Genomic DNA, 23,193 nt, shown 5'->3' with positions numbered 1-23,193 from the left:
GGGGTCAAATCGGAGCTGTAGCCATCAGCTTACACTGTAGCCACAGCAATGCCAGATCCAAGCCACGTCTGTGACGTACACCACAGTTCATGGCAATGCTGGATCCTTACCCCACTGAACAGGGCCAGGGATTGAACCTGTGTCCTCATGGATACTAGTCAGTTTCGTTAACCAGTGAGCCATGACAGGAACTCCTGCAAATGAATTTCCTAATTTTTCTTGGCTTCTCCTTATATTTTCTAGTTTCTTTCTAAAGCGATCTGTATTACTGTTCATATTTGCTGTTAATTCCTTCATATCTGCTCTTAATCCCTTCACAGTTTTCACTGATTCTTTTGTGAACTCAATGTCTGTTAAACTGCAGAAGTTTGTTTCATTGTTTCCTCCTTCAAGTGAATTCTCCTGTTCTTTAACTGGGAATGGTTCCTGAGATTCATCATTTTGCATATATTTTTCTTGTTCTGAAAGTTTAGGGAAAACAGCTACTGTAGTCTTGGAGGGCTGTTTATATGTGAGAGTGCCCCCAGGTATTTTGTGAGGGCTTACTTTTTTTTTCTTTTTCTTTTTTTCTTTCTTTCTTTTTCTTTTTTTTTTTTTTTTCTTTTGTGGCATGAGGGCTGCTTTTGGCTTGGATGCTTGCTGTCTCTTTCCTCAGTATCCACAGACCATTATCCCCTTGATAGGGGGTGTGCTGGTGTATGGCCTGGGCATGATTCCTGGAAGATGGAGGCAGTGGGCAGGGCCTGAAGCCAGTGACTGGTTACTGGGCCCTTGACAATGGCAAAGACCCATGGGGAGGTGGTGCAGGCTACTCTCAGGTGTAGGCAGCACCCAGAGCCTTCGGCAGTGGCAGCAGCAGGGCTGTGTGTTCCCAGGGGAGTGAGAGCAACAATGTGTATCCTGGGTTTGGTTTTGGGCGGGAGGGGTGGTGTGTGTGTAATTTTTTGAATATATCAAGTCTGTTCTATTGTGTCATAATGATCTCTGTTGCCTTATCAATTTTCTGTCTAGAAGATCTGTCCACTGATTTGAATGGGATGTTAAAGTCTCCTATCATTGTATTCCCATTAATTTCTCCTTTTATGTCTGTTAGTATTTGTTTTCTGTATTCAGGTCCTCCTGTATTAGGTGCATATGTGTTGATGAGTGTAATATCCTCTTCTCGTATTGATCCTTTCATTATTAAGTAATGTACTTCTTCAATTATCTTTCTTTATGGCCTTTTTTTTTTTTTTTTTTGCTTTTTTAGGGCCTCACCCACAGCATATGGAGGTTCCCAGGCTAGGGGTCCATTGGGAGCTATAGCTCCTGGCCTAGGGCACAGCAATAGCAGCGATAGATCTGAGCCATGTCTGCAACCTACACCACAGCTCATGGCAACACCGCATCCTTAATCCACTGAGTGAGGCAAGGGATCAAACCTGCAACCTCATGGTTCCTAGTTGGATTCATTTTCACTGTGCCACAATGGGAACCCCATTATGGCCTTTATTTTAAAGTGTATCTTGGAGTTCCCATCGCAGCTCAGTGGTTAACGAATCCAACTAGGAACCATGAGGTTGCAGGTTCAATCCCTGGCCTCACTCAGTGGGTTAAGGATCCAGCACTGCCATGAGCTGTGGTGTAGGTCGCAGACACTGCTCAGATCCCACATTGCTATGGCTGTGGCATAGGCCAGCAGTTGTAGCTCCAATCAGACCCCTAGCCTGGGAACCTCCATATTCTGTGGGAACGGCCCTAGAAAAGGCAAAAAGACTAAATGAATAAATAAATAAAGTGTATCTTTTTTGTTATGAATGTTGTGTTTCCTGCTCTCTTGTCATTTCCATTTGCTTGAAATATCTTTTTCCATCCACACACTTTCAATCTATGAGTCCTTTGCCCTAAGATGTGTCTCGTGTAAGCAGAATATTATAGGCTCTTATTCTTTTTTATCCAATCGAACACTCTTTCTTTTGACTGGAGCATTCAGTCCATTGATAATTAAGATAATTTTTGGTATTTATGTATTTATTGCCATTTTAAACCTTTTTTTCGTAATTAATTTGATGTTTCCTCTTTGTTCCCTTTTTTCTTTTTGTGGCTTTGCTGATTTCTTTTTATTTTATGCTTTTGTTCTCTTTTTATTTTTTTGCAAATCTGTTGTTTGTTTCTGATCTGTGGTTGCCCTTTTTTTCAGTATGTTAACCCCTTCTTATATCTGCTTGGTTTAGACTTGTAATCATATAGGCTCAAACATATTCTAAAAAGAGTCTACATTTTCTTACTCTCTTTCCCCACATTTTATGATTTTGATGTCCTTTTTTACATCTCCATGTCCATCTTTTTCTGTTCCTCGTGTTTATCATTGCTTTCACAAATAGTATTTTTTTCCTTTATGAATTGTACACTGGCTTATTTAAGTAATTACTTTTAATTTTGATTTTGTCCTTCCTATATCTTCCTGCTGCATTTTTCTTTTTATGACCGTCCCTGCAGCATGTGGAAGTTCCCAGGCCAGGGGTGGAATCAGAGCTGAGGCCTATGCCACAGCCATGGCAATGTCAGATCTGAGCCACATCTGTGACCTGTGCCACAGCTTGTGACAACACCAAATCCTTAACCCACTGAGTGAAGCCAGGGATCAAACCTGTATCCTCACAGACTACCTTGGGTCGTTATCCTGCTGAGCCACAGTGGGAATTCTGCTGCATGTTTTTTTATTAAGTCTTTTATCCTTACTGAAAAACCACATATTCATAAGAAATATAGTCAAGAAAATAAAAATTACCTGTGATAACCATTAGTACTTTGGCATGTATTTGTATATGTGTGTGTAAAATCTTTACCAAAATAGGCTTGTAGTCTGCATCCTATTTGGGAATCTACTTTACCCTTTAGTCTATCATAGATGCTCCCTATATCAATAGCTATGTACTTTTATGGCATATTCAATGTCAAAACTATATCCTAAATGGCGTTATACATACCATATAGTCCTTGCCTATCAAGATTTGTTTGCTTTAAAATTCTATGATAGGGAGTTCCCATCATGGCTCAGTGGTAACGAACCCAACTAGTATCCATGAGGATGTCGGTTCAATCCCTGGCCTTGCTCAGTGGGTTGAGGATCTGGCCTTGCTGTGAGCTGCGGTGTAGGTCGCAGACATAGCTCAGATCCTGAGTTGCTATGGCTGTGGTGTAGGTCAGCAGCTGCAGCTCCGATTCAGCCGCTAGCCAAGGAACTTCCATATGCCATGGGTACAGCCCTAAAAAGTCTAAAATAAAATTAAAATTAAATAAAGTAATTTCTATGATAGGCTCTTGAGGCATTGAACTGTATTTTGCACACCAGATTTTTTTTTTTTTCCTACTTTTCAACTTTAGGAAAAACTTTAGTGAAACACTTGACAGTCAAAAGGGTACAAAGGATAATATGATGACCATGCATGTGTTCAGTTCCCAGCTTCATAAATAAAACATCACAGAGACAGTTTAAGTCCAGTCATTGTGATCTACACCTTCAATTTATACAGTGCAGTTTAGCAATTATGTCTCAATAAAACTTACGGTAAAAAAAAAATTACAAAGAGAGGTTAGCCTCTTTATAAACCCTACCTCCCCACCCCACTTCATGCCGCTCCTAGCCTCTCCACCACCACAGAGGTGATCATTATCCTGAGTCATGTCTGGTTTTTAGCATCTTGATGGAACATCTAAGGGCAGTGGCTCACACTTGCCTGTGGATTTGTAACAACTAAACAGAGATTACCAATCATAACAATAAGACTGGTTAAAAAAAATTTAAATAAATCTTGATTGATTCCAATTTAAACAACCCAGTAACATTCGGAGCTGTGAATTTTGACCTGGGAAAACCAGACCATTAGATGTGATGCTCACCAATGAAAATTTGCATTCACTTGGGAAGTCATCATTGGAAAATCTAATGCAGACCAAAGTAGTAGTTGATGAGTCAAATCCTCACCTATTTCCTATGTAAATATTTACATAGGAGAGAATGCATTCAGTGAAAACAATTTTAGTAAAATGAGAATAGGAAATCATCAGGAACAATGTAACTGTCCAGTAGAAAACCATTCACTTTTCCTCAGGGAAATTCTTTGTCAAATAAATTATCATCACTGTTGGCCTAACTCTGAACAGAACCCACATGTCTTGTCCCTGTGTGTGGAGCTGCTGCTTTCAAGTGACCATCGCCTCTGTGGTATGTCAGAACTGAGGGAACCCCTAGCCTGGCACTGACACCTTTCCTCTCTTTTACAGGGGGCAGTACCCAAAGGAAATGCCACTAAAGAATTCATCGAGAGTTTACAGCTGAAGCCCGGGCAGGTGGTGTACAAGTGTCCCAAATGCTGCAGCATCAAGCCTGACCGAGCCCACCACTGCAGGTACACGTGTGCCCACCAGACTCCCCTCCTTCCCGTCCCTTTCCTCATCCCCCCCACACACACTCTGGAGCAACCCTCACCCACTCCCACCATGGGTGCCATCAGCAACAGGACTTCTGAATGTGCCCCGCTCTGGGCACAGGACGACCTCTGTGTCTCCCCCTGCCCATCTCTGTGGGCTCCCTAGATGGGGAAGGGCAATTGATTTGGTTCAGCATACCTGTCCCGTGACTCGGCTTTGCCACACTCGCCAGAAAACCCTGCCCAGACCCTTGCTTGTCTCCAGATTTGTAAAATTGAGCAGATTCCTGCTTTTCTTACCTCGCAGCCTTATTATTTTATTAAGGGCAGTGGGGCAAAGCTTTAGAAAATCAATCTGTGATTGTCTAGCTCCTGACACGTTTAAGAGGAGGATCTGATTTCACTTAAGTTTTACAGGGAAATGAAGGGGTTGTCTCTTAAAGAAAAGACTTTTCTTGCCATTTCTTGGGCCGCTCCCACAGCATATGGAGGTTCCTAGGCTAGGGGTCCAATTGGAGCTGTAGCTGCCAGCCTACGCCAGAGCCACAGCAAAGCGGGATCCAAGCCACATCTGCAACCTACACCACAGCTCACGGCAACACTGGATCGTTAACCTACTGAGCAAGTGCAGGGATCGAACCCACAACCTCATGGTTCCTAGTCGGATTCATTAACCACTGCGCCACGACAGGAACTCCCAAAGAGACTTTTCTTTAAAATAAAACCTCTAGAGGTCTTGGCAGTTATAGAATTCAGCTAAAAAAGCCATTATACCCATCTTATCTGTGGTGAATTTTCCCTTTTGGATTTCACATTTCTTTGCTATTTTGAGTCTTCTCAAGAAGAAAATATCTAGCTAATAAACATTGTACTTTATCAAAACAGGGGAACTTTATAAACACTAAGTTACAGAAGTACATGCATCACTTGGTCCCTTTTCCAGACTGGTGTGCATTTTAGGTGGGGCGGGGCTGTGGACCTGAGATCAAGAGGAACCCCCGTCAGCCTGAGGCTGTGGAACATCTGGGTTTTGTGAGAGATCTAAGCAGCTGAAAGGTGGTTTTCCTGTGTGAGCCTCACTGTCCACCTCTCAGTCTCAACTTCCAGACCCCCGGTCAACTCCTGATGCAAGCTGTGTTCCGGGCACCTCAGCCCACCCCATCTTGTTGTCATCCTCCTCATGGTCACCCCCAGAGATGGCTTTGCCATAGGAATGACTCTCCCTAGATGAGGAATTAAGGCTCAGGGGGCTCAAGTGGCAGCTCCCACGTCACACAGCTGTTGACTCCACGAAATAGGATTGGGTCCTGGTGTTTCTGGCTCTGAGTTCAGGGCTCTTTCCACTAGAGCTCCAGTTTGGGAGTACTTGTATAACAACCATATGTATGTTTTTCTGTTGCTCTCAGAGTGATCTGGAGAGCTCCCCACCTAGTTGCCACTTCATGACGTTGAGAGCCAAAGAGCTTGGGCAGGGCCTGTGGGAACTGCCATCCCCTGTGGGGTTTTCAGTCTCTGGACCAGCCTGTCTGAGATCTGTGTTAGGAACTAACTGAAAGCTTTCTTCTTGTGCTTGAGGTGGTGGCATAGGTCTTGCCTTTTCCTGCCACCCTGAGGCTGGGGAAACCAGCCCTTTTCATCACCTGAATGATGTGATTCCTCAGGGCATCCCAGTGTGGTGGACCAGGCTCTGGCCTTGAAGTTGGAAAAGCAGCTCTGTCCCTGCCACACTGGGGGACTGTGGGCCAGGTACTGCATCTCTCAGAGCCTCAGCTTTCTCCTCTGTAAAAAGGGCTATTCCTCCCCAGCTTGTGGGTTAAATATGACTAACTGTGTGAGTCACTAGCCCAGCGTGTAGAGGAAGATGTGGACATGCTGGGTTTATGCAGGCTGGACCAGAAACAGGGAGGTGTGAACTCGGGTGACCACAGTGGTTCTTTTTCTTCTTCCAGCCTTTGGCAGCCCCCACCGCCTGGCATTTTCGTCACCACCTCCTCTTCGTCTCTCTCCCCAGAATGATCCAAGGGAGGTATTCTTGAGGGCTAGTAAACAAAGCAGCTTGAGCAAAACATGAGCTGCTGATTCAGATGAACTGGAGTGAGGATGCCTGTGTGTTGCCTATTCCTGCCTCAGGAAATGTGTGCTGACAACTGCTCTTTGTGGTGGCTTATGGTGGCCATCTGGGGGCCCACAGTTTTGATTTAACAGACTCCCCAGCACACCCAAAAGAGCTGGATTTGTGACTGGTTGATCCCAGGGGCCTGCAGCTGGTGTAAGAGAGGATTGCACGGAGGAGCCCCAGAGAAGGTGGATTTCGCCAGGAGGCAAGAGTGGGGAAAGGCTCAGGGGGCCTGCCGGGGCCGCTGTGCTTGAGGTGCCTCACTGTGTTTGGGGAGAGGACACCATGCCGAGCCCCTTGCCTACCATGCCATAGGGGCTGGCTCTGAGGTGGCTGAGTCCCCAGTGGGGTGTCAGGGATGATAAAAGGCCCACACTTTTTCTTCCTACCCATGAGGGATGGTGCCTGAGATGAAATGGCCAGGCACGGTGTGGGCAGTCACCACCTGGACCTGGAGCATCCTTCACGTGGTCCGCTCGGGGAACCACCCCCAAAGCCTTGCCCTTGGTGCTCCCCAGGCCACAGTCCCAGAGCCCTTCAGGCGGGGTGTTTTGTGAGCTGTGGGTGAGTGCGCCTCTGGACAGTGCCTCCAACACATGTGTGGATGCCCCTTCTTCACCCACATGCGCCAACACCATGCCCAGGAGCTTGCTTCTGAACAACTCCATAAGCCGGAGGGGAGAGGTGCGATCATGGCATTTTCTGTCTTTGCAAATAGGAAACTCAGAGACTAGTACTCTGGACAGCTTTTCGGCTGCCCAGTGAGATTTGGTCCATTGTGAAACCCAGCTTCCCAATGTTCACACCTGGCCTCTTCAGAGAGGCTGGGAGAGGAAAGCAAAGGACAGATTTGCTGTGAGTGCTTGCTTGATCTCTTAGACAGCTTTCAGAGGATGTCCGGCCATTTGGCACCTCTCTGTTGCTGATGAGTGGTGCAGCCACAGAGCACCCACCTGAAACCCCTTTTACAAATAAGTACAAGTGGAAGAGAAACTCCTCTAGAGCCCAGAGCAGGGAGGTGGTTACTCTCAGGAATTCCCAAGACAGGGAGCTGAGGAAGGGCATGCAAGAAATGGGCTACAGGGATGGCTCCATGGTGGGAATGTGGTGGCTGAGGCCCAGGATGCAAGAGAGCAGCTCACTCTTTACAGCCTACCTGTTTGCTTTCAAGATTGTACACTGGGAGTGACGATTAACTTATTCATTCATTCATTCAAATTGGTAACATCCACACAGAGAGAGATTGACCAGGTAATGGAGTTGCTGGTACCCGGCTTTCCTTTCTGGCTCCCAGGGAAAGTCTAGAGCTGGGCTAGCATCTCTGAATTGGGCCCATTCCCCATATACCTGTGTTTTCAACGTTTTGAAGTTGTTGAAAAAACAAGGTTGGAAACCAAACTGACTCCACCACTCATCTAAGCCAGGCCCAGCATCTAGTCTCACTTTAAGGGAAAAGTGAAACATAACAGTGCTTATGTCCTGTGTTCAGCCTGTTCAACTGAACACGTTCAGCAGACCCAGGTCTGCCATGCTACCAGAGCTCATGCTATGCTCAGATAGGGCCACACCTCCCCCTTAGGTATGGGCGAGCCCTCCTTGAGATCTGTGCTTTCTGGCCAGCAGTCTAGAAACAGCTGGCCTCCACCCTCCACGCCTGGAGGAGCTCCTTCTGCAAGTCCCTGCCCTGTCATTGGGTCAGCCAGGGCTTGATGAGCACCCTGTGTGAGCACAAAACAGCCTTCTCCTCTCATCAGGCCACTGAGCCAACCCTCCCTCCAGAGTCCACCCACCACAGCCCATTATGCACTATAGTGAGAACCAGAGACAAAGTTAGTGATGAAAACTTGTGGAGAGAAAAGCTGGTGTGAACTTTCCCAAAAAAAATCTAATTCAATTATTTCCAAGCTTATATACAGTATTTCATACTATTTTGAACAAATAATGCCCCCAAGATAAATGTTAGGGAGCCTATTTTAATGAATTAAAAGGAACAATTTTGGAGTTCCCTGGTGGCGTAGTGGTTAAGGATTCGGCATTGTCACTGCTGTGGTGAGGGTTGAATCCTGGGCCCAGGAACTTCCGAATACTGTGGGTACAGGCCAAAAAAGAAAGAAAAAGAAAAGATAAAGGAATGATTCTTTTTTTTTTTTTTTCGTCTTTTTGCCTTTTCTAGGGCTGCACCCACGGCATGTGGAGGTTCCCAGGCTAGGGGTCGAATCGGAGCTGTAGCTGCCAACGTACGCCAAAGCCACAGCAACACGGGATCTGAGCCGCATCTGTGACCTACACCACAGCTCACAGCAACTCTGGATCCTCAACCCTCTGAGCAAGGCCAGGGATTGAACCCGCAACCTCATAGTTCTTAATCGGATTCGTTAACCACTGAGCCACGACAGGAACTCCAAGGAACAGTTTTTAATGAGCCCATCTATTGGCAAATGAGTCCCCCTGAACTTGAGTTTTGGGAATAATTGCTTTTGAGCCCCCTTTAGCCTTGTACTCTTGTTTCAGATTCTGATATGATTCAAAAAGGGACAGGAAAGGCATTTGCTGTCAAATATCAAAGCTTGAAACGGTCTCAGTCCAAAAATGATCCCAATAACAAATTAATAATTTGCAACTTAAGCTCAGATGACTTGTCTGTTTGTGGCTAAGTGGATATTAGAGCTGAAAGGTTCTTGGAAAGGGACTTCCTGCTGCCCTGTGACACACTGCTCTTGACCCCACTCTGAACTCTTCTAGCACACCCCCAGGAAGTTCCACGCAGCCGGGCCCCTCCTCAGTTTCTTGGCCTTTGGGGGAAGATAGGAGCAGCTGTATCCCATCTCATCCTGTCATGTTTTTAAAACTGCTTCTCTCTATCCTCTCAGTAAACCAAATTCTCTTGCCACTGTTACTTCAGGAGAGCAGCCTCTTTCTCAGCCTTGTTGGTTCCAGCCTATTTTTACGCAAAACAAGAGGCCTTGGAGGTGGATGACTGTCCCCCTGTTTCTTATGACTGTGACCCTGTGGGGCCCTGGCCCTGCCTTCTAAGCCCCTTCCAACACACCTGCATCAAAACACCAGGTGGCACCCAGGAGGCCAGTTGTGAGGAGTGGCTCTAGATCGTGGGTTCTGGATCCCCTTGGCCCTAACCCTCTGCCTTGTGGTTCTTTCAGTGTTTGTAAGCGGTGCATTCGGAAGATGGACCATCACTGTCCCTGGGTCAATAACTGTGTTGGCGAGAACAACCAGAAGTACTTCGTCCTGTTTACAGTAAGTCAGCTTCCGGATTCTGCCACTACCACCCACCCCCACCTCTGTGAAGCAATGGATTGCTTTGTTCCTTCCAAAATTCTCAGCACTCATAGTGTTCCTTACTGCTGGTGAGAGTACTGCCAGACCACGTAGACCTTTGCCTTTCTGCCAGAGCTCTCCTTGGTCCAACAAGTGCCTGTTGCTAAGCCCTTCACTTGGGCATCTAGAAAATTGACTCAAGTTGATTAGCTATAAGCAAGGGCTGTGTTCTGGGCCTCTGTGCCAGGTATCCAGTCTAAGTGGCTAAAGAAGGCGGTTTGGGTGATGGCAGCAAACCCTCCCTCAGCTGCAGGTAGGTGGAGTGTGTTTAGTGTGAGGCCTGGAGGGACCCTGACCTTTCAAGTGAGGAGCAGCAGCCGGCCTGGAACCCCAGGACTGCCCTGGTCATGCCTGGTGATGGACTTGTTTCTCTTGTTGTACCACACACTCCCAGTGAGTGGCCGCTCACCTCAGATCCCGGGCTGGGGACGGGGCCAGTGGGCAAAACACTAGATGCCTCTCTGGCCGTCCTCCTGCTTAACCCTCAGCTTAAGGGTTCCTGAGTGGGAGGTGCTGAGCATCCCGTGGGAGCCTGCCTAGCCAGAAGACTCTCACGACAATGGCATCTGCACTGCTTTCCTGTTTCAGATGTACATAGCTCTCATTTCCTTGCACGCCCTCATCATGGTGGGATTCCACTTCCTGCATTGCTTTGAAGAAGATTGGACAAGTGAGTATGTGCCAGGGCTTCCCTCCCTTCTTCATGGGGGTGTGTGACTGGAGTGGGGTGGGCTCTTTGTTTTCGTCCTGGTGCCAGGGGCCAACCTCATTTTATTAGATCTCCTGCACACCTTTGGAGTGACCAGGGAAGAAACAGCAGAGGCCCGAATTTCTCATCATGAAAAAGATCAACCCCTTAAAGTCAGTTCCTCAGGTAAAGTAGTAAGTTGGACAGGCCCTCTAGCCTGAGCGTGCCCAGGGGAAGTGCAAGTGCCAGCAAGGAGGTGTGATTCCCAGGTGTGGGAACAATGCTGGCAGAGGGAAATTTTGCTTCTACATCTCTCTCCTTTCTTTTTTTCCTCTTTGGCTACATCTGCAACATACGAAATTTCTAAGGCCAGGGATCAAATCCGAGCTATAGCTGTGACCTGTACCACCGCTGCAGCAACACCAGATCCTTAACTCCTGCACCACACCAGGAACTCCTGTTTCTGTGTCTTTAAGCGAGGAGCTTTAATTGAAGATCATTTTATTCCAACCTTGCCGAAATCCATTTTTAACTTTCTGGCTAGGACATGGACAGTTTTCATTAAATTGTTTTTTGTGGTTATTGTTTTTTTAATTGATGAATCACCAATTTACATTAAAATTGTAGACAAATCATTTCTGCTTTTGAAGTATCTCATTTAAAATGTACAAATGCTGGAGTTCCTCCTGTGGTACAGTGGGTTAAGTGTCCAGTGTTGTCTCTGTAGCAGCACAGATTCCATCCCCGCCACAGCACAGTATGGTAAGGATCTGGCCTTGCCACAGCTATGGTGTTGATCACAGCTGCGCGTCAGATTCAGTCCCTGGCCTGGGAACATCCATATGCCACAGGTGAGGCCATAAAAGAAAATAATAAAATAGTCAAGTAAAATAAATATGCAGATGCTGCAGAAGGAATTCCAACTACAGGACTGCATAAATCCTGAGGGAAAATTATGGATGCTGAAAAAAATAAAATTTAAGTTGTAAGAAACATTTTTATACAGGGGATTAATTTTAATTAATAAACATAATTAATCAGAGTTCCCTTCATGGCTCAGCGGTTAATGAACCCAACTAGTGCCGTGAGGACGAGGGTTTGATCCCTGGCCTAGCTCAGTGGCTTAAGGATCTGGCCTTGCCATGAGCTGTGGTTTAAGTGACAGACTCGGCTTAGATCACACGTTGCTGTGGCTGTGGTGTAGGTCAGCAGCTGCAGCTCCGATTCAACCCCTAGCCTGGGAACTTCCATATGCCGTGGGTGCAGCCCTATAAAGCAAATAAATAAATAAATAAATATACTTTAAAGCTAATTATAATCTGGCCCTATAAAGCAAATAAATAAATAAATAAATATACTTTGAAGCTAATTATAATCTGCAGGGAATATTTTCCAAGACCCCCAGTGGATGCCTGAAACCTTGGATAGTACAGAACCCTCTACAATGTTTTTTCCTATACATACGTACCTACAATAAAGTTTAATTGATAAACTAGGCAAAGTAAGAGAAATTTTTTTTTTTTTTTTTAGTCTTTTTGCCTTTTCTAGGGCTACTTCCCTTAGCATACAGAGGTTCCCAGGCTAGGGGTCTAATCGGAGCTGTAGACACCGGCCTACGCCAGAGCCACAGCAATGTTGATCTAAACCGAGCCACAGCAACGCCAGATACGAGCCACGTCTGTGACCTACACCACAGCTCACGGCAACACCAGATCCTTAACCCACTGAGCAAGTATCAAACCCACAGCCTCATAGTTCCTAGTCAGACTCGTTAACCACTACACCACAACGGGAACTCTTTTTTTTTTTTTGTCTTTTTGTCTTTTTGTCATTTAAGGGCTACACCCACAGCATATGGAGGTTCCCAGGCTAGGGGTCCAATTGGAGCTATAGCTGCAAGCCTACACCACAGCCACAGCAACGCCAGATCCTTAACCCACTGAGCAAGGCCAGGGATCGAACCTGCAACCTCATGATTCCTAGTCAGATTTGTTTCTGCTGTGCCACAATGGGAACTCTGAGAATATCTAAATTGCTAGCATCACTGCTCTTGTACTTAGAGGCCATTCTTAAGTAGAATAAGGCTTACTTGAACACAGGCACTGTGATGACCAGAATTTCCTAGGTAGCATAATACAGTGTGGGCGGAGGGATGGTTCATGTCCCAGGTAGGCAGGGCAGGATGGCATGAGTTTTCATGATGCTACTCAGCAGTTTGCACTTTAAAACTTAGGAGTTATTTCCATAATTTTCCATTTACTATTTTTGAACCGAGGTTGACCACAGGTAACAAACTGCAGAGAGTCAAGCCAAGGATAAGAAATACTGTAGATTCTGGAGAAATTAAGAGAAGCCACCTCCTGGGCTCCATTTCTTCACACATACAATCTGTGAGACAAACGCCTTGAGCAGAAACACTTTCTTTTTCCATTGATGAGTCCCCTTCCTCATTTACCACTTTTCAGAAGCTCTGCTCTTCCTGCACATACCGACCTCTTAGGCATTTTCTTGCTATTATTTTCCTCAGAACTTATGAGGCTGTGAAAAGGACAGTATCTTTAGCTCCCAACCAGATATTAAGAGATTTTCCATGCCTCTTTTCAATGTGTGCATCTGCCCCCTTCTATCTCCCTGGCCAGCTCTGCCTGGCTTCCCCTCACCTAGGGGAAAAGAACCCCATGTGTATTGGTCCCCTCAGGCTGTCATAGACTGAGAGGCTTAAACCTTTACTTCTCCCAGTTCTGCAGGCTGGAAAATCCAAGATCAAAGTACCAGCTAATTCCGTTCCTTCTCCTGGATTGCTGGTGGCCATCTCCTCCTGTATCCTTGCATGGCAGAGAGAGAGAAGCAAATTCTCTGGTGTCTCTCTTTTTTATAAGGGCACTAATCCTATCATGAGGGCCCCACCCTCATGACCTCTTCCACCCTCATTATCTCCCAAGGCCCCAAATGATATCACATTGGGGGATTAGGGCTTAGGTATATGGAGGAGGAGTTTCCATGATTAGTCCATAGCACTGTGTCTCCCAATTTTTGTGACTGCCACTGGCACAAGCCAGAGAGGGGAAGGTCAAGCTCTCGGCCAGTATGAGAAGAGCAGAGGGTGGGGTGAGGGAGTTTCTGCAGATCATGCCATTCTGAACAGTTGAGTGGGTTACCAGCAAGTCCTTGGTGAACAGCTGGAATTGAATGAATTTTACTAAGCCCTGGGGATCCAGTTCAACTCCAAATGTGGCTTGGTGTCTTGGTAGAGGAGGCCATCAAGGACATTTTATCATCTCAAATGCTGCCCTCCCATCATCAGGTTAACAGACATGGGCAGTGAGGAGAGTAATGCGGGTTGTCGATGGGGCAGGGGTCATGTTATTTTCACTAAGAACACACAGGGCTTTCGAGCAGGGACTTCCCTCAGCCTCATCACAGACCTGCAGGGTAGAAGAGATGCTCCCTGACTGCAGATATCAAAAGCTTGGGCTCACAGAGGTTGAGCGAGTTCCCCTGTCACTGCAGCCCTAAGCCCCATGTGTCCCTTGTCTTTCAGAGTGCAGCTCCTTCTCACCGCCCACCACGGTGATCCTCCTCATCCTCCTGTGCTTCGAGGGACTGCTCTTCCTCATTTTCACATCGGTGATGTTTGGGACCCAGGTGCACTCCATCTGCACAGATGAGACGGTAAGCAGGCAGCCTGCCCACCACCTACAGCCACGGCCAGGGTTCTGGGAAGACTGCTTCCAGGCCAGACCTGGGAGCCCAGTGGCCAGGCCCCGGGTGTGCAGGACACATTCCTCCATTTGCAGTGATGCTGGATCTTTATGTACACAGGAGTCTTCCCCACTTGGGCCTGGTATTCAGGTCACACCAGGAATGAGGCCCAGTCTCTGTTGAAGGGTTTCCTGCTGCCGTGAGCCCTTCTATCCTCCCCTGATGGTTTAGTTGTAACCATGGCACTGTGTCGGGCATTCACTTGGGTTCTGTGATGCTCTTCCCATTGAGTGACCACAGGTCTAGAGAGGGCACCCTGACACAGGTGGCACAGGCAGGGTCACCTTCCCAGAGAAGGTGCCTTCGTGACCAAGTCCTGCGGGTGGAGTCAACCCAGCCTGGGCCCCTAGATCAGTGGGCCCCAAGACCTATCTCTAGTACTCATCTGCTGCCTTTCCCCACCCCTACCTTCCACCCTACCCACATCTCGTTCTCTCGGAGCTTTGAAGCTGCTGGCTTGGCCAGACTGGAGCCCACACCCCTGGTGCCACTGCCACTACCTCTCAACCTTGAGGCTGTGATGTGGACATTTCTTCCCTTTTTGGCTTTGGGGTCTGGGTAGGAGGTTTCAGGAGGAAGGGGAGCCCTTAGTGGGGTGAGGTCATGAGTCCCTCCTGAGGTTCCCCCTCAGGTGGCAGCTCTCACCAGTTGTCTAGGGGCTTTTGGGTTGGCGGGGGCAGGGACTTGGGGCAGTTGGGTAGTCAGCCTTAGGTGGAGGCTCAGAGGAAGACTCAGTCCTTGCCACTGTGGGTGTGAAATTGCAAAGTGCTGAGAAGGACGATACTGCAGCTGCCAGGGCACCATCATTTGGATCTGGGGCAACTCCTGATGGTTTAGAAGGATGAGGGGCTCTTGGCACCATTTTTTTTCTTCTGTAAGCATTAATATCATTATGAAAGAATGTCTGTACAGATAGTAGGCCATGATGTAGATCAAGCCACGGATCCTAGCAGTAAGTGTGACCAACTTCTCTGCGTAAGACCTCCAGGAAACCCAGAGGTTACTGTCTGGCCCCAGTCAGTGTTGAAACACCCAGGCCGCAGAGACCATGGTCTGGGGAAGCCGGAAGAAAAACTGTCAAGGCCCTGGTCCTGGTTGTTCTTCCCCCTCAAGGCCATTCCTGAAGGGAGTCTTGTTGAAAGGAGAAAGGAGCTGAGGGCCGGCAGTTGGTGGGAAAGGGTGTCTTGATCTTGACCTGTGTCATCCCAGGGCCCTAGGCTGTGAACAGAGGCTCAGGCTGGGCTGTCCCGTCAGGCCCCACCCGCTGCTTCTCCACCTCACAGAGACCACGGCAGACAGACCCTTGGCCGGGCTTCTGCAAGGCTGCTTTTCTCCTGTCCTCTGGCCCCACCCGCTGACCAAATCCTTTAAGGAAAGAGGGGAGGGGCCAGCATTGTCCCCCAGACCCTGTTTTTCCTGCAGGGCTTGGCCAGGGCAGGGGCTCGGGCTCTGTGACAACTGCTGAGGTGGTCTCAGGTCACACTTCTCCCCTACGGAGCACAGGCAGGCCTTGGTGGGGGCTGAGACTGATCGGTCTGTCCGTGCGGCCCCTCTAACCTGTACTAATACCTCTCCTTCCTTCTCTGTGGTGACCTCTACCTCCTGTTCCACCTCCTCCGCTGCGCCTAGCCTGCCCTACTAAGCGGGGCGATCCTTGGCCTCCCAGGCTGGTGGGACTGATGGCGCCAGAGCAGTCATTTGACTTGTTCCTTTTTTTTTTTTGTCTGCAAAGTGGTCATAGTAGCTTCAGACTCCCATGAAGCAATCCCAAATTAACGGCCGTCCTTAGCTATCACAATCTCCAGCTCCCCACCAGCTCTGAGGCTTCCCACACCCCAGCCTTCACACACAGCCCAGCACCCAGCCCGAAACGCCTCTGCAGACTCAGCAAGGACTCACTTAACAAGACACACCAGATCGCATAACTAGGAACAGTGGCTTAGGGTCCTGCGACTTTGCTCATATGTCCCTCCCTTCCTAGAGGGACTTAATGCACATGTGCCTATGTCCCCCTCACCCAAAAAAAAAAGCATGGTTTTTGTTTTTAACACTTTTTATGAGAGACAGAGAAGAAAAATGTACTGTTATAGATAGCTTTGTGGCTTTTAAAAGCAAGCATTTGCTCCGTTCACCTCAAGGTAATGGAAATCTCTCCCCCAAAACCACAGCAATAAAGTGCTTGACTGAAAGTATGATTGTTCTTGTTTTCAGGGAATAGAACAATTGAAAAAGGAAGAGAGAAGATGGGCTAAAAAAACAAAATGGATGAACATGAAAGCCGTTTTTGGCCACCCCTTCTCTCTAGGCTGGGCCAGCCCCTTTGCCACGCCAGACCAAGGGAAGGCAGACCCTTACCAGTATGTGGTCTGAAGGACCCCTGACCAGCATTGACCCAGACACAAACCACATCCCAGCACTACCGTTCGATCCGTTCTCATGAATGTTTAAACCGAAAAGGCAAAACAACTAAAACTTTTTTAACGTCTCAAGTAAAATGGCTGATCATTGCAGAGAAAAAAAAAAATGTCCCCATGTTTTATTTTTAAAAGATCATCCTTTCTATTTTTGGTGACCGAAGCTGCTTTTCCTTTTTCCTTTTTAAAATCACTTCTCTGGTTTCCTCTCTGCTGTCTCTCTGGCATGACTAATGTGGAGGGCACTGTCTCCGGGCCACATCCCCTTGTACTAACTGAGTCATTACACTTGTGCGTGGATGGACCGGCCTGGATGCCTGGTTGGGACGCATAGGAGAGCCAGGAGGACCCATGACTTCCCACTGCCCAGGAGGCAGTGGCAGGCGCCCCATAGGACCTAAAACCTCACTGAAGATGGATGCTTACCCCTTGTGTCCTGAGAGGGCCAGGATCGGGGCTGGAGCCCTAAGAAGGATCCTTGTCACAGCAGCCTCATCCCCTGTGTGTGAGCACAGTTTGCCTCCTAATTCACAAAATTGATTGCCTGCCTGGTACTTTATGGGCTTGGAGGGTGTAGGATGACTTTGGGGGTGAAGTGCAGAGATGAAAGGGGTCTTATTTGTATTCCGAATCACCAGTTATATTTCAACTCTGATTATTTGGAAGAATGTGAAGGAAAGAAGTTTTTTCCAGTTCAAAATGCCTTACACAATCAAAAGAGGAAGAAAATTACGCGGTTTCAGGCAAGCTCCATTTGCCTTGGTGACATCTGCTTAAGTTCTGGCCGCCCCACCTCCCGCCCTCTCCGTGTGATGTCGGTTAAGCAGGGAAACAGCCACGGCCCCACCATCGACCCCTCCTTCCTCATTTCATAAACCTCTGCAGCGGGTTCAGTTTCTGATGCCTTCACCCCATAGACGTGCATGTACCCATGTCTGGTCTGTATTTTAACCTGGGAGACTGCTGTCCTGGCGTCAGCTGATTGTGATGCAAGGGCAGCATTACAGCCCCCAAACTTTTTAAAGTTGAGAGACAGCCATCCCACTGGAGTCAACAGACACACCTCAGCCTGCGGCGCCAAGACTGAAATAACTAGCTGTTCCACTTGGCACACTTGTGTATTGAGCCTCATTTGAAGGAGGAAAGGCCTGGAAACAGAAGGGGAGGTGAGGGGATGGGGAGTGAGTGTGAAATGCAGAAGTCACAGAAATCTGAATACTGACCATCTCACACGTGGATTTGTTTTTTAAGTGATGACCACAAACATTTTTTTAATCTATTGCCTGGGGTAGGGTGGGGGTGAGGCTTATTAAATCAGCCCAGGGTGGGGAGAGAGTTCATCTAGCCATGCGATCTTTCAGAAAAAGTGGAACATGCAGCCTCTTTTCACTTCTGTCAGTGCTTCCACCTGGAAACAAAATGCAATAAAATTTTTCCAAAACCACATACGCCTGAGCTGCGCTCTCTCGTCGAGTTATCCCATGGGGGAGCCAATCGTCCACTTGCTGTGAGCATGCTCTGTGTGGGTTGTTCGTTGCTTTTATTTTTATTTTTTTAGGGCCTCACCTGTGGCATGTGGAGATTCCCAGGCTAGGGGTTGAATCGGAGCTACAGCTGCCGGCCCACACTACAACCACAGCAACTCGGAATCCAAGCCTCGTCTGCAATCTACAGCACAGCTCACAGCAACAACGGATCCTTAACCCACTGAGTGAGGCCAGGGATCAAACCCACACCCTCATGGATACTAGTCGGGTTCATTACTACTGAGCCACAACAGGAACTCACTGTTCTTTGCTTTTAAAGGATGTTTGTGTGTGTTCCCTCTCTTGATGAGGTTCCTGTTTTGTCACTTCTGAAGGATGTTACAGCCTGCTCTTGGCCAAGCCGGCCTTCCAGGCCTCTCTCCACTGGCTCTTTTTGCAGTGTGAGACCCTTCCCTTGTGCTCAAGAGCTCCCAGTTGCTACAGAAGAATTCATCAATCTGCAGTTTGTTTCTAGGATTGGGCCTTGGGGAGAGATCCGTTTTCCTTGGCCCACCCAGCAGAAAGCAAAGTGGAGCCAGAGGAAATCACTGGAAATCTCCACACATATCCTGGGACATCACTCTCCACCAGCTGTCAAATGTTTAACCAAAGAACCCTGCAACCTTTCCAAAATGACTTAACTTCTACCTGTGCTATTGCTCCTGTGACCTCTGCTGTGCTATTGATGGCCAAGATCTGAACTTTTTTTTTTTTAATGCTGTTTTTAAATCTAGTTTATAGCATTTGTTTCCCACGTTTTCCCCCACCCCACTTATGTTTATGAAAGAAGTATGGCTGTTGAATGACTCCAGAGCGGTTCAGAAGGCTCTGGATCTGCTCCTGCCCCTCAGGGATCCACCCTTCAGAGACAGTGCTTCTTCTCTGTTCTTCCTCCCAAGGAAAGGAGACTAGGACTCAGGGAATATTGTTAGGTATTTGGATGCTCAGAAATCCTTCAAGGGCATTTTGTGTGTGTGTGTGGCCCAAGTTGATTGTTTTCTCCATGGAGTTTCTAAGGAATGAAGCAGATAGTGCTGAAGAAGTATTGAATTTTTTTCAAGTCCTAAAAATAGGAATTCATCATTCATGCCTTTGCATACCGCATACATCTTTCCCAGAGAGAAAGTCTATCCAACATCTATATGATTCTACCTCCAGATTTTTACGAGCTCTTTGGCCAAAAGAATGAATTTTCCCCAGTTCTCAAGCTGGGTGAAATGCTGCAATCAGAACATGGGAATACCCCTAAATTCACTGTTGTTCCTCTTTCATCTTGTTGAGACGGAGAACATTGTCCAGGAGCACAGTGACTAAGGAATGTGGCTGTCCTCTGCAGCATAGTGATTGAGCCTCAGCCCGGCATCCACCTAGGCATCCCTGAGCCCTCAGTGTTCCCAGATGACCGATGAAAGACGACACCAATGCGCCAAGGCAGCCCCGGCCTTTTGTACTGCACAGGAGTCCTGACAGCACTGAATGGTCTGTACGTTGGGAAATGAGCCAGTAGTAACCACAGTCTTTCAGAATGTGAGCTCTGGGTTGTGGAAAGGGAAAATAAAGAGGAAGGTGACAAGGCCAGCTGGATTAGTGACTCATTCCCACCTGTCACCTTCTGGTCCCTGTTCATAGCAAGCAGACTGAACATGCAAAAGGCCTCAGAGCAAACAAATCTCTGTAGATTTGCATGGGCTGGCGTGGCAACATCCTGCACACGAAGTGGATTTGGGTAGAAGTGCATGTGCTACATCTCCTTTCAATCATAGCATTTCATCTTTGTAATACTTTTTTCTTGGATGATCCCCAAATGAGACACCTTGGAGTACCAGCTTTTGCTTAAACTCTGCCTTCCTGGCAAGGTCCATTAAGCAGTGTTTATTAAATGCCTCTATGAAGTTGGCCTCACACAGAAAACCCCAGCTCTTGTGAGGCTGAGCTGGGCTCTTCCAGCAAGGCAAATGGCTTTTAGATTTCTCACTTCAAAGCTTCTAGTGCATAAGCCAGGGTGAGCCAGCCATTAGAAGTGAGGGGTTCCAACCTAGAAGAGGCCCTTGGTCATCAAAGAACTGTGAAGAGAGGAAGATTTTGCTAGAATCCTCTTAGAAATCTTCTTCCTGGGGATATACTGGGGCAGTGCATCTCAAAGTGTGATCCCCAAACCAACAGTATCCGCATCCCCTGGGGATTTGTTAGAGATGCAGACTCTCGGGCTCCACTCCAGACCTGCTGAATCAGAATCTCTGAGGGAGGTCCAGCAATCTGGATTTTCACAGCCTTCCAGGTCCTGGTGACACATGTTCAAGTGTAATGATTCACCCACAGCTTGCAAGAGTCATCTGCAGCCACCTAGTGACTCAGTCCTGTGTGCTCCTGGCCTCAGCAGAGCGCAGATGGGGTGACCACTCTGAGCCCCTCTCCCCTCTTAACTGGTGGTCTCCCCAGCCACTGAATGCTGCAAAAACAAAGCAAAGTATTTGTTTGAAGGGGCGCCAAACTGTTGGCCTGTCAAGCAGTCTTCCTGCACAGCAATCTTCATCCACATCTCTGGCCAACGGGTTTCTGGGCCAGGGGGCCTTTTGGGTGAAAAACCATCCCAGATGGAGATAGGAAAGAGTGGAGCCGGGGTCCTCCCAGTGGGAGTGGTGGCCAGTGAGTGACTGAGCGCCTTGGGCAGCCACACACAAATGTCCTGGTCTTTGGCCTTTGGTTTCTATCTGTGGACCTCAACACCCTGGCTTTTTTCCTTTAAGTACATATCTGCCTGAGAATCACCTGATAGAGGATAAAGGATTCACAGTGAAACAAAAACAATCTACTCTCCCAAACTGAAGACTTCACTTCCCCACCCTCTCCCTCAAGAAAAAAAAGTCATTGATGACGTGAGCAGTGTGATCACCCTGGCAAAGCAGAGTGAGCCCCAGGGATCCTCATCTGCATGCATAGGAGCTGATGACGCTGATCCAAGGAACAAGAAAGTGTTGCAGAGTAGTGTTTACAAAAGCCTTCAGGGGGAAGAGGCATGCTCCAATGGGAACGTAAAGGATGCCATGAATTTCTGCAGCTGAGGTAATGGGGGTGATGGGGCACTTGGGCCCTGGCCTCAGTCTTTGGTTCAAATCCCTGCTCAGCCACTTCCTTCCCTTGTGACCTTGGGCGGTAACTTACTTAAGGCTCAGTTTTCTCATCAGTAAAATCAGGGAGATAATCTGAATCACAAAGTTGCTGTGAGAATTCAAAGAGGGATGATGTCAAGGTTAGGAAGGTGTCTGGCACAACTGTATGGCTTTAGTGAATGTTAGCTCTGTTGAAGCTATGTTTTTCAAACCATGTACACAACTGTTCATGACGTGTGAGATCAAGTTATTGGCTCGCAGCAGCATTTTTTTTTAAAGAAATAAAAAATAATGCATTATACCTTGTAAAATAAGTACTGTTTCCTGAAATTTTGGGTGGGGTGTGGGTATGTGTATGTTGGGCTGAAGATGTATTTCCTATTGTGGGTTGCACTAAAAAAATGTGAAACCGCTGATGAGGTGAGGGTTATCTGGCCATCTCAGGAAGGCACATTTGAATGGGCTGCAGCACCTCTGACTTCCTATGACTGACAATGCAGGGAGCAGGGGGACCACCTGCTTGCACTGTGTGGGTCTCACCTGAGTCCTGACAGAGTATGTGCCAAGTCCCTGCCTCCTGGGGAGCCACAGCCCTGGCACATTCATTCTGGGGCATTGGTGAGTTTGTTTACAGATCACATCTCATGTGTCACCCAGGCAGACTGGGCCCAGATGGCCCAAGTCCCACACTCCACTCTCTGCAAGAGGTGCTGGTTTAGGCCCTTGTCCCCTTCCCAGGAATCAACCATTCTTGTGTTGCTGGAACCTGAAAATGGGTATCACTGCTGCCTCCGCCTACCTCCAGCGTAAGAACGCTGCCTTCAAGATACCTTTAAATCCACACAGAACTCAAAATTGAGTCCTACCAAGAGAAAGAAACTCCACTGGCACTTCCTGAACCTGAGTGTCCAGACCCTCAGCCTTCAGCACCAGAATTGTTTGGAATATTTTCTTCTCTTCAGACCCAGATTTGACCCTCCTGGATGTTTGCGTACTTAACTGCTGAGGAACATCTTCTGGTGGGCAGGCCAGGCTCTGTCTAGAACCTTTTTACCAGCTTAATGAGGAGGTCGAGTAGAACCCAAGAGTGTTCATCTGAGAATACACCACGACAAGGGAAAGGCATCATCCTGTGGGCTTTATTAAAAAAAATTTTATTGCTGTATAGTTGATGTGCAATGTTAAGTTTCAGGTGTATAATATAGTGATTCGCAGTTTTTAAAAGTTATACGCCATTTTGGAGTTCCCATCGTGGCTCAGTGGAAACAAATCTGACTAGTATCCAAGAGTTCGCAGGTTCGATCCCTGGCCTCGCTCAATGGGTTAAGGATCCAGTGTTGCTGTGGCTGTGGTGTAAGTCAGCAGCTATAGCTCTGATTTGACCCTTAGCCTAGGAACCTCCATATGCCACGGGTGCAGCCCTAAAAAAACAAACAAACAAAAAAGTTATACTCCATTTATATTTATTATAAAATATTGGCTATGTTCCCCTGTTGTACAGTACATCCTTGTAGCTTATTTTTTACAGAATAGTTTGTTCCTTCTAATAACCTCCTATATTGCCTCTCCCCACTTCCCTCCCACTACTGGTAACCACTAATTTGTTCTCTACATCTGTGTCTGCTTCTTTTTTGTTAAATTCACTAGTTTGTTGTAATATTTAGATTTCACACACAAGAGATATACAGAATTTGTCTTTCTCTGACTTTCACTTAGCATATAATATACTCCAAGTCCATCCATGTTTTACAAAAGGCAATTTTTATTTTTTTATGGCTGAGTAATATTCCATTTTATATGTATACCACATCTTTATCCATTCTCTGTTG

General features: G+C 47.3%; 1 protein-coding gene across 5 annotated transcripts in view; it reads left to right on the top strand.

The window, feature by feature from the left end:
- Nucleotides 1–23,193, top strand: part of ZDHHC3 (zinc finger DHHC-type palmitoyltransferase 3) — a 71,378-nt gene that overhangs the window by 43,290 nt on the left and 4,895 nt on the right. For 2 of the 5 annotated variants that reach the window (XM_047771743.1, XM_047771732.1), the window contains 5 exons: nucleotides 4,267–4,391; nucleotides 9,687–9,783; nucleotides 10,453–10,534; nucleotides 10,643–10,738; nucleotides 14,094–14,224. In XM_047771743.1, coding sequence (XP_047627699.1) covers nucleotides 4,267–4,391; nucleotides 9,687–9,783; nucleotides 10,453–10,534; nucleotides 10,643–10,738; nucleotides 14,094–14,224 — 531 coding nt within the window. Of the gene's footprint in view, nucleotides 1–4,266; nucleotides 4,392–9,686; nucleotides 9,784–10,452; nucleotides 10,535–10,642; nucleotides 10,739–14,093; nucleotides 14,225–16,525; nucleotides 18,173–23,193 lie in introns of those variants that run through there. The other 3 variants (XM_047771752.1, XM_047771773.1, XM_047771762.1) reach the window with 3 other exon arrangements.

The sequence above is a fragment of the Phacochoerus africanus genome, chromosome 1, assembly GCF_016906955.1.
Source record: "Phacochoerus africanus isolate WHEZ1 chromosome 1, ROS_Pafr_v1, whole genome shotgun sequence".
Taxonomy (NCBI): Eukaryota; Metazoa; Chordata; class Mammalia; order Artiodactyla; family Suidae; genus Phacochoerus; species Phacochoerus africanus.
Note: the sequence above shows the minus strand (reverse complement) of the source record. Positions and strands in the feature narration are given on the sequence as shown.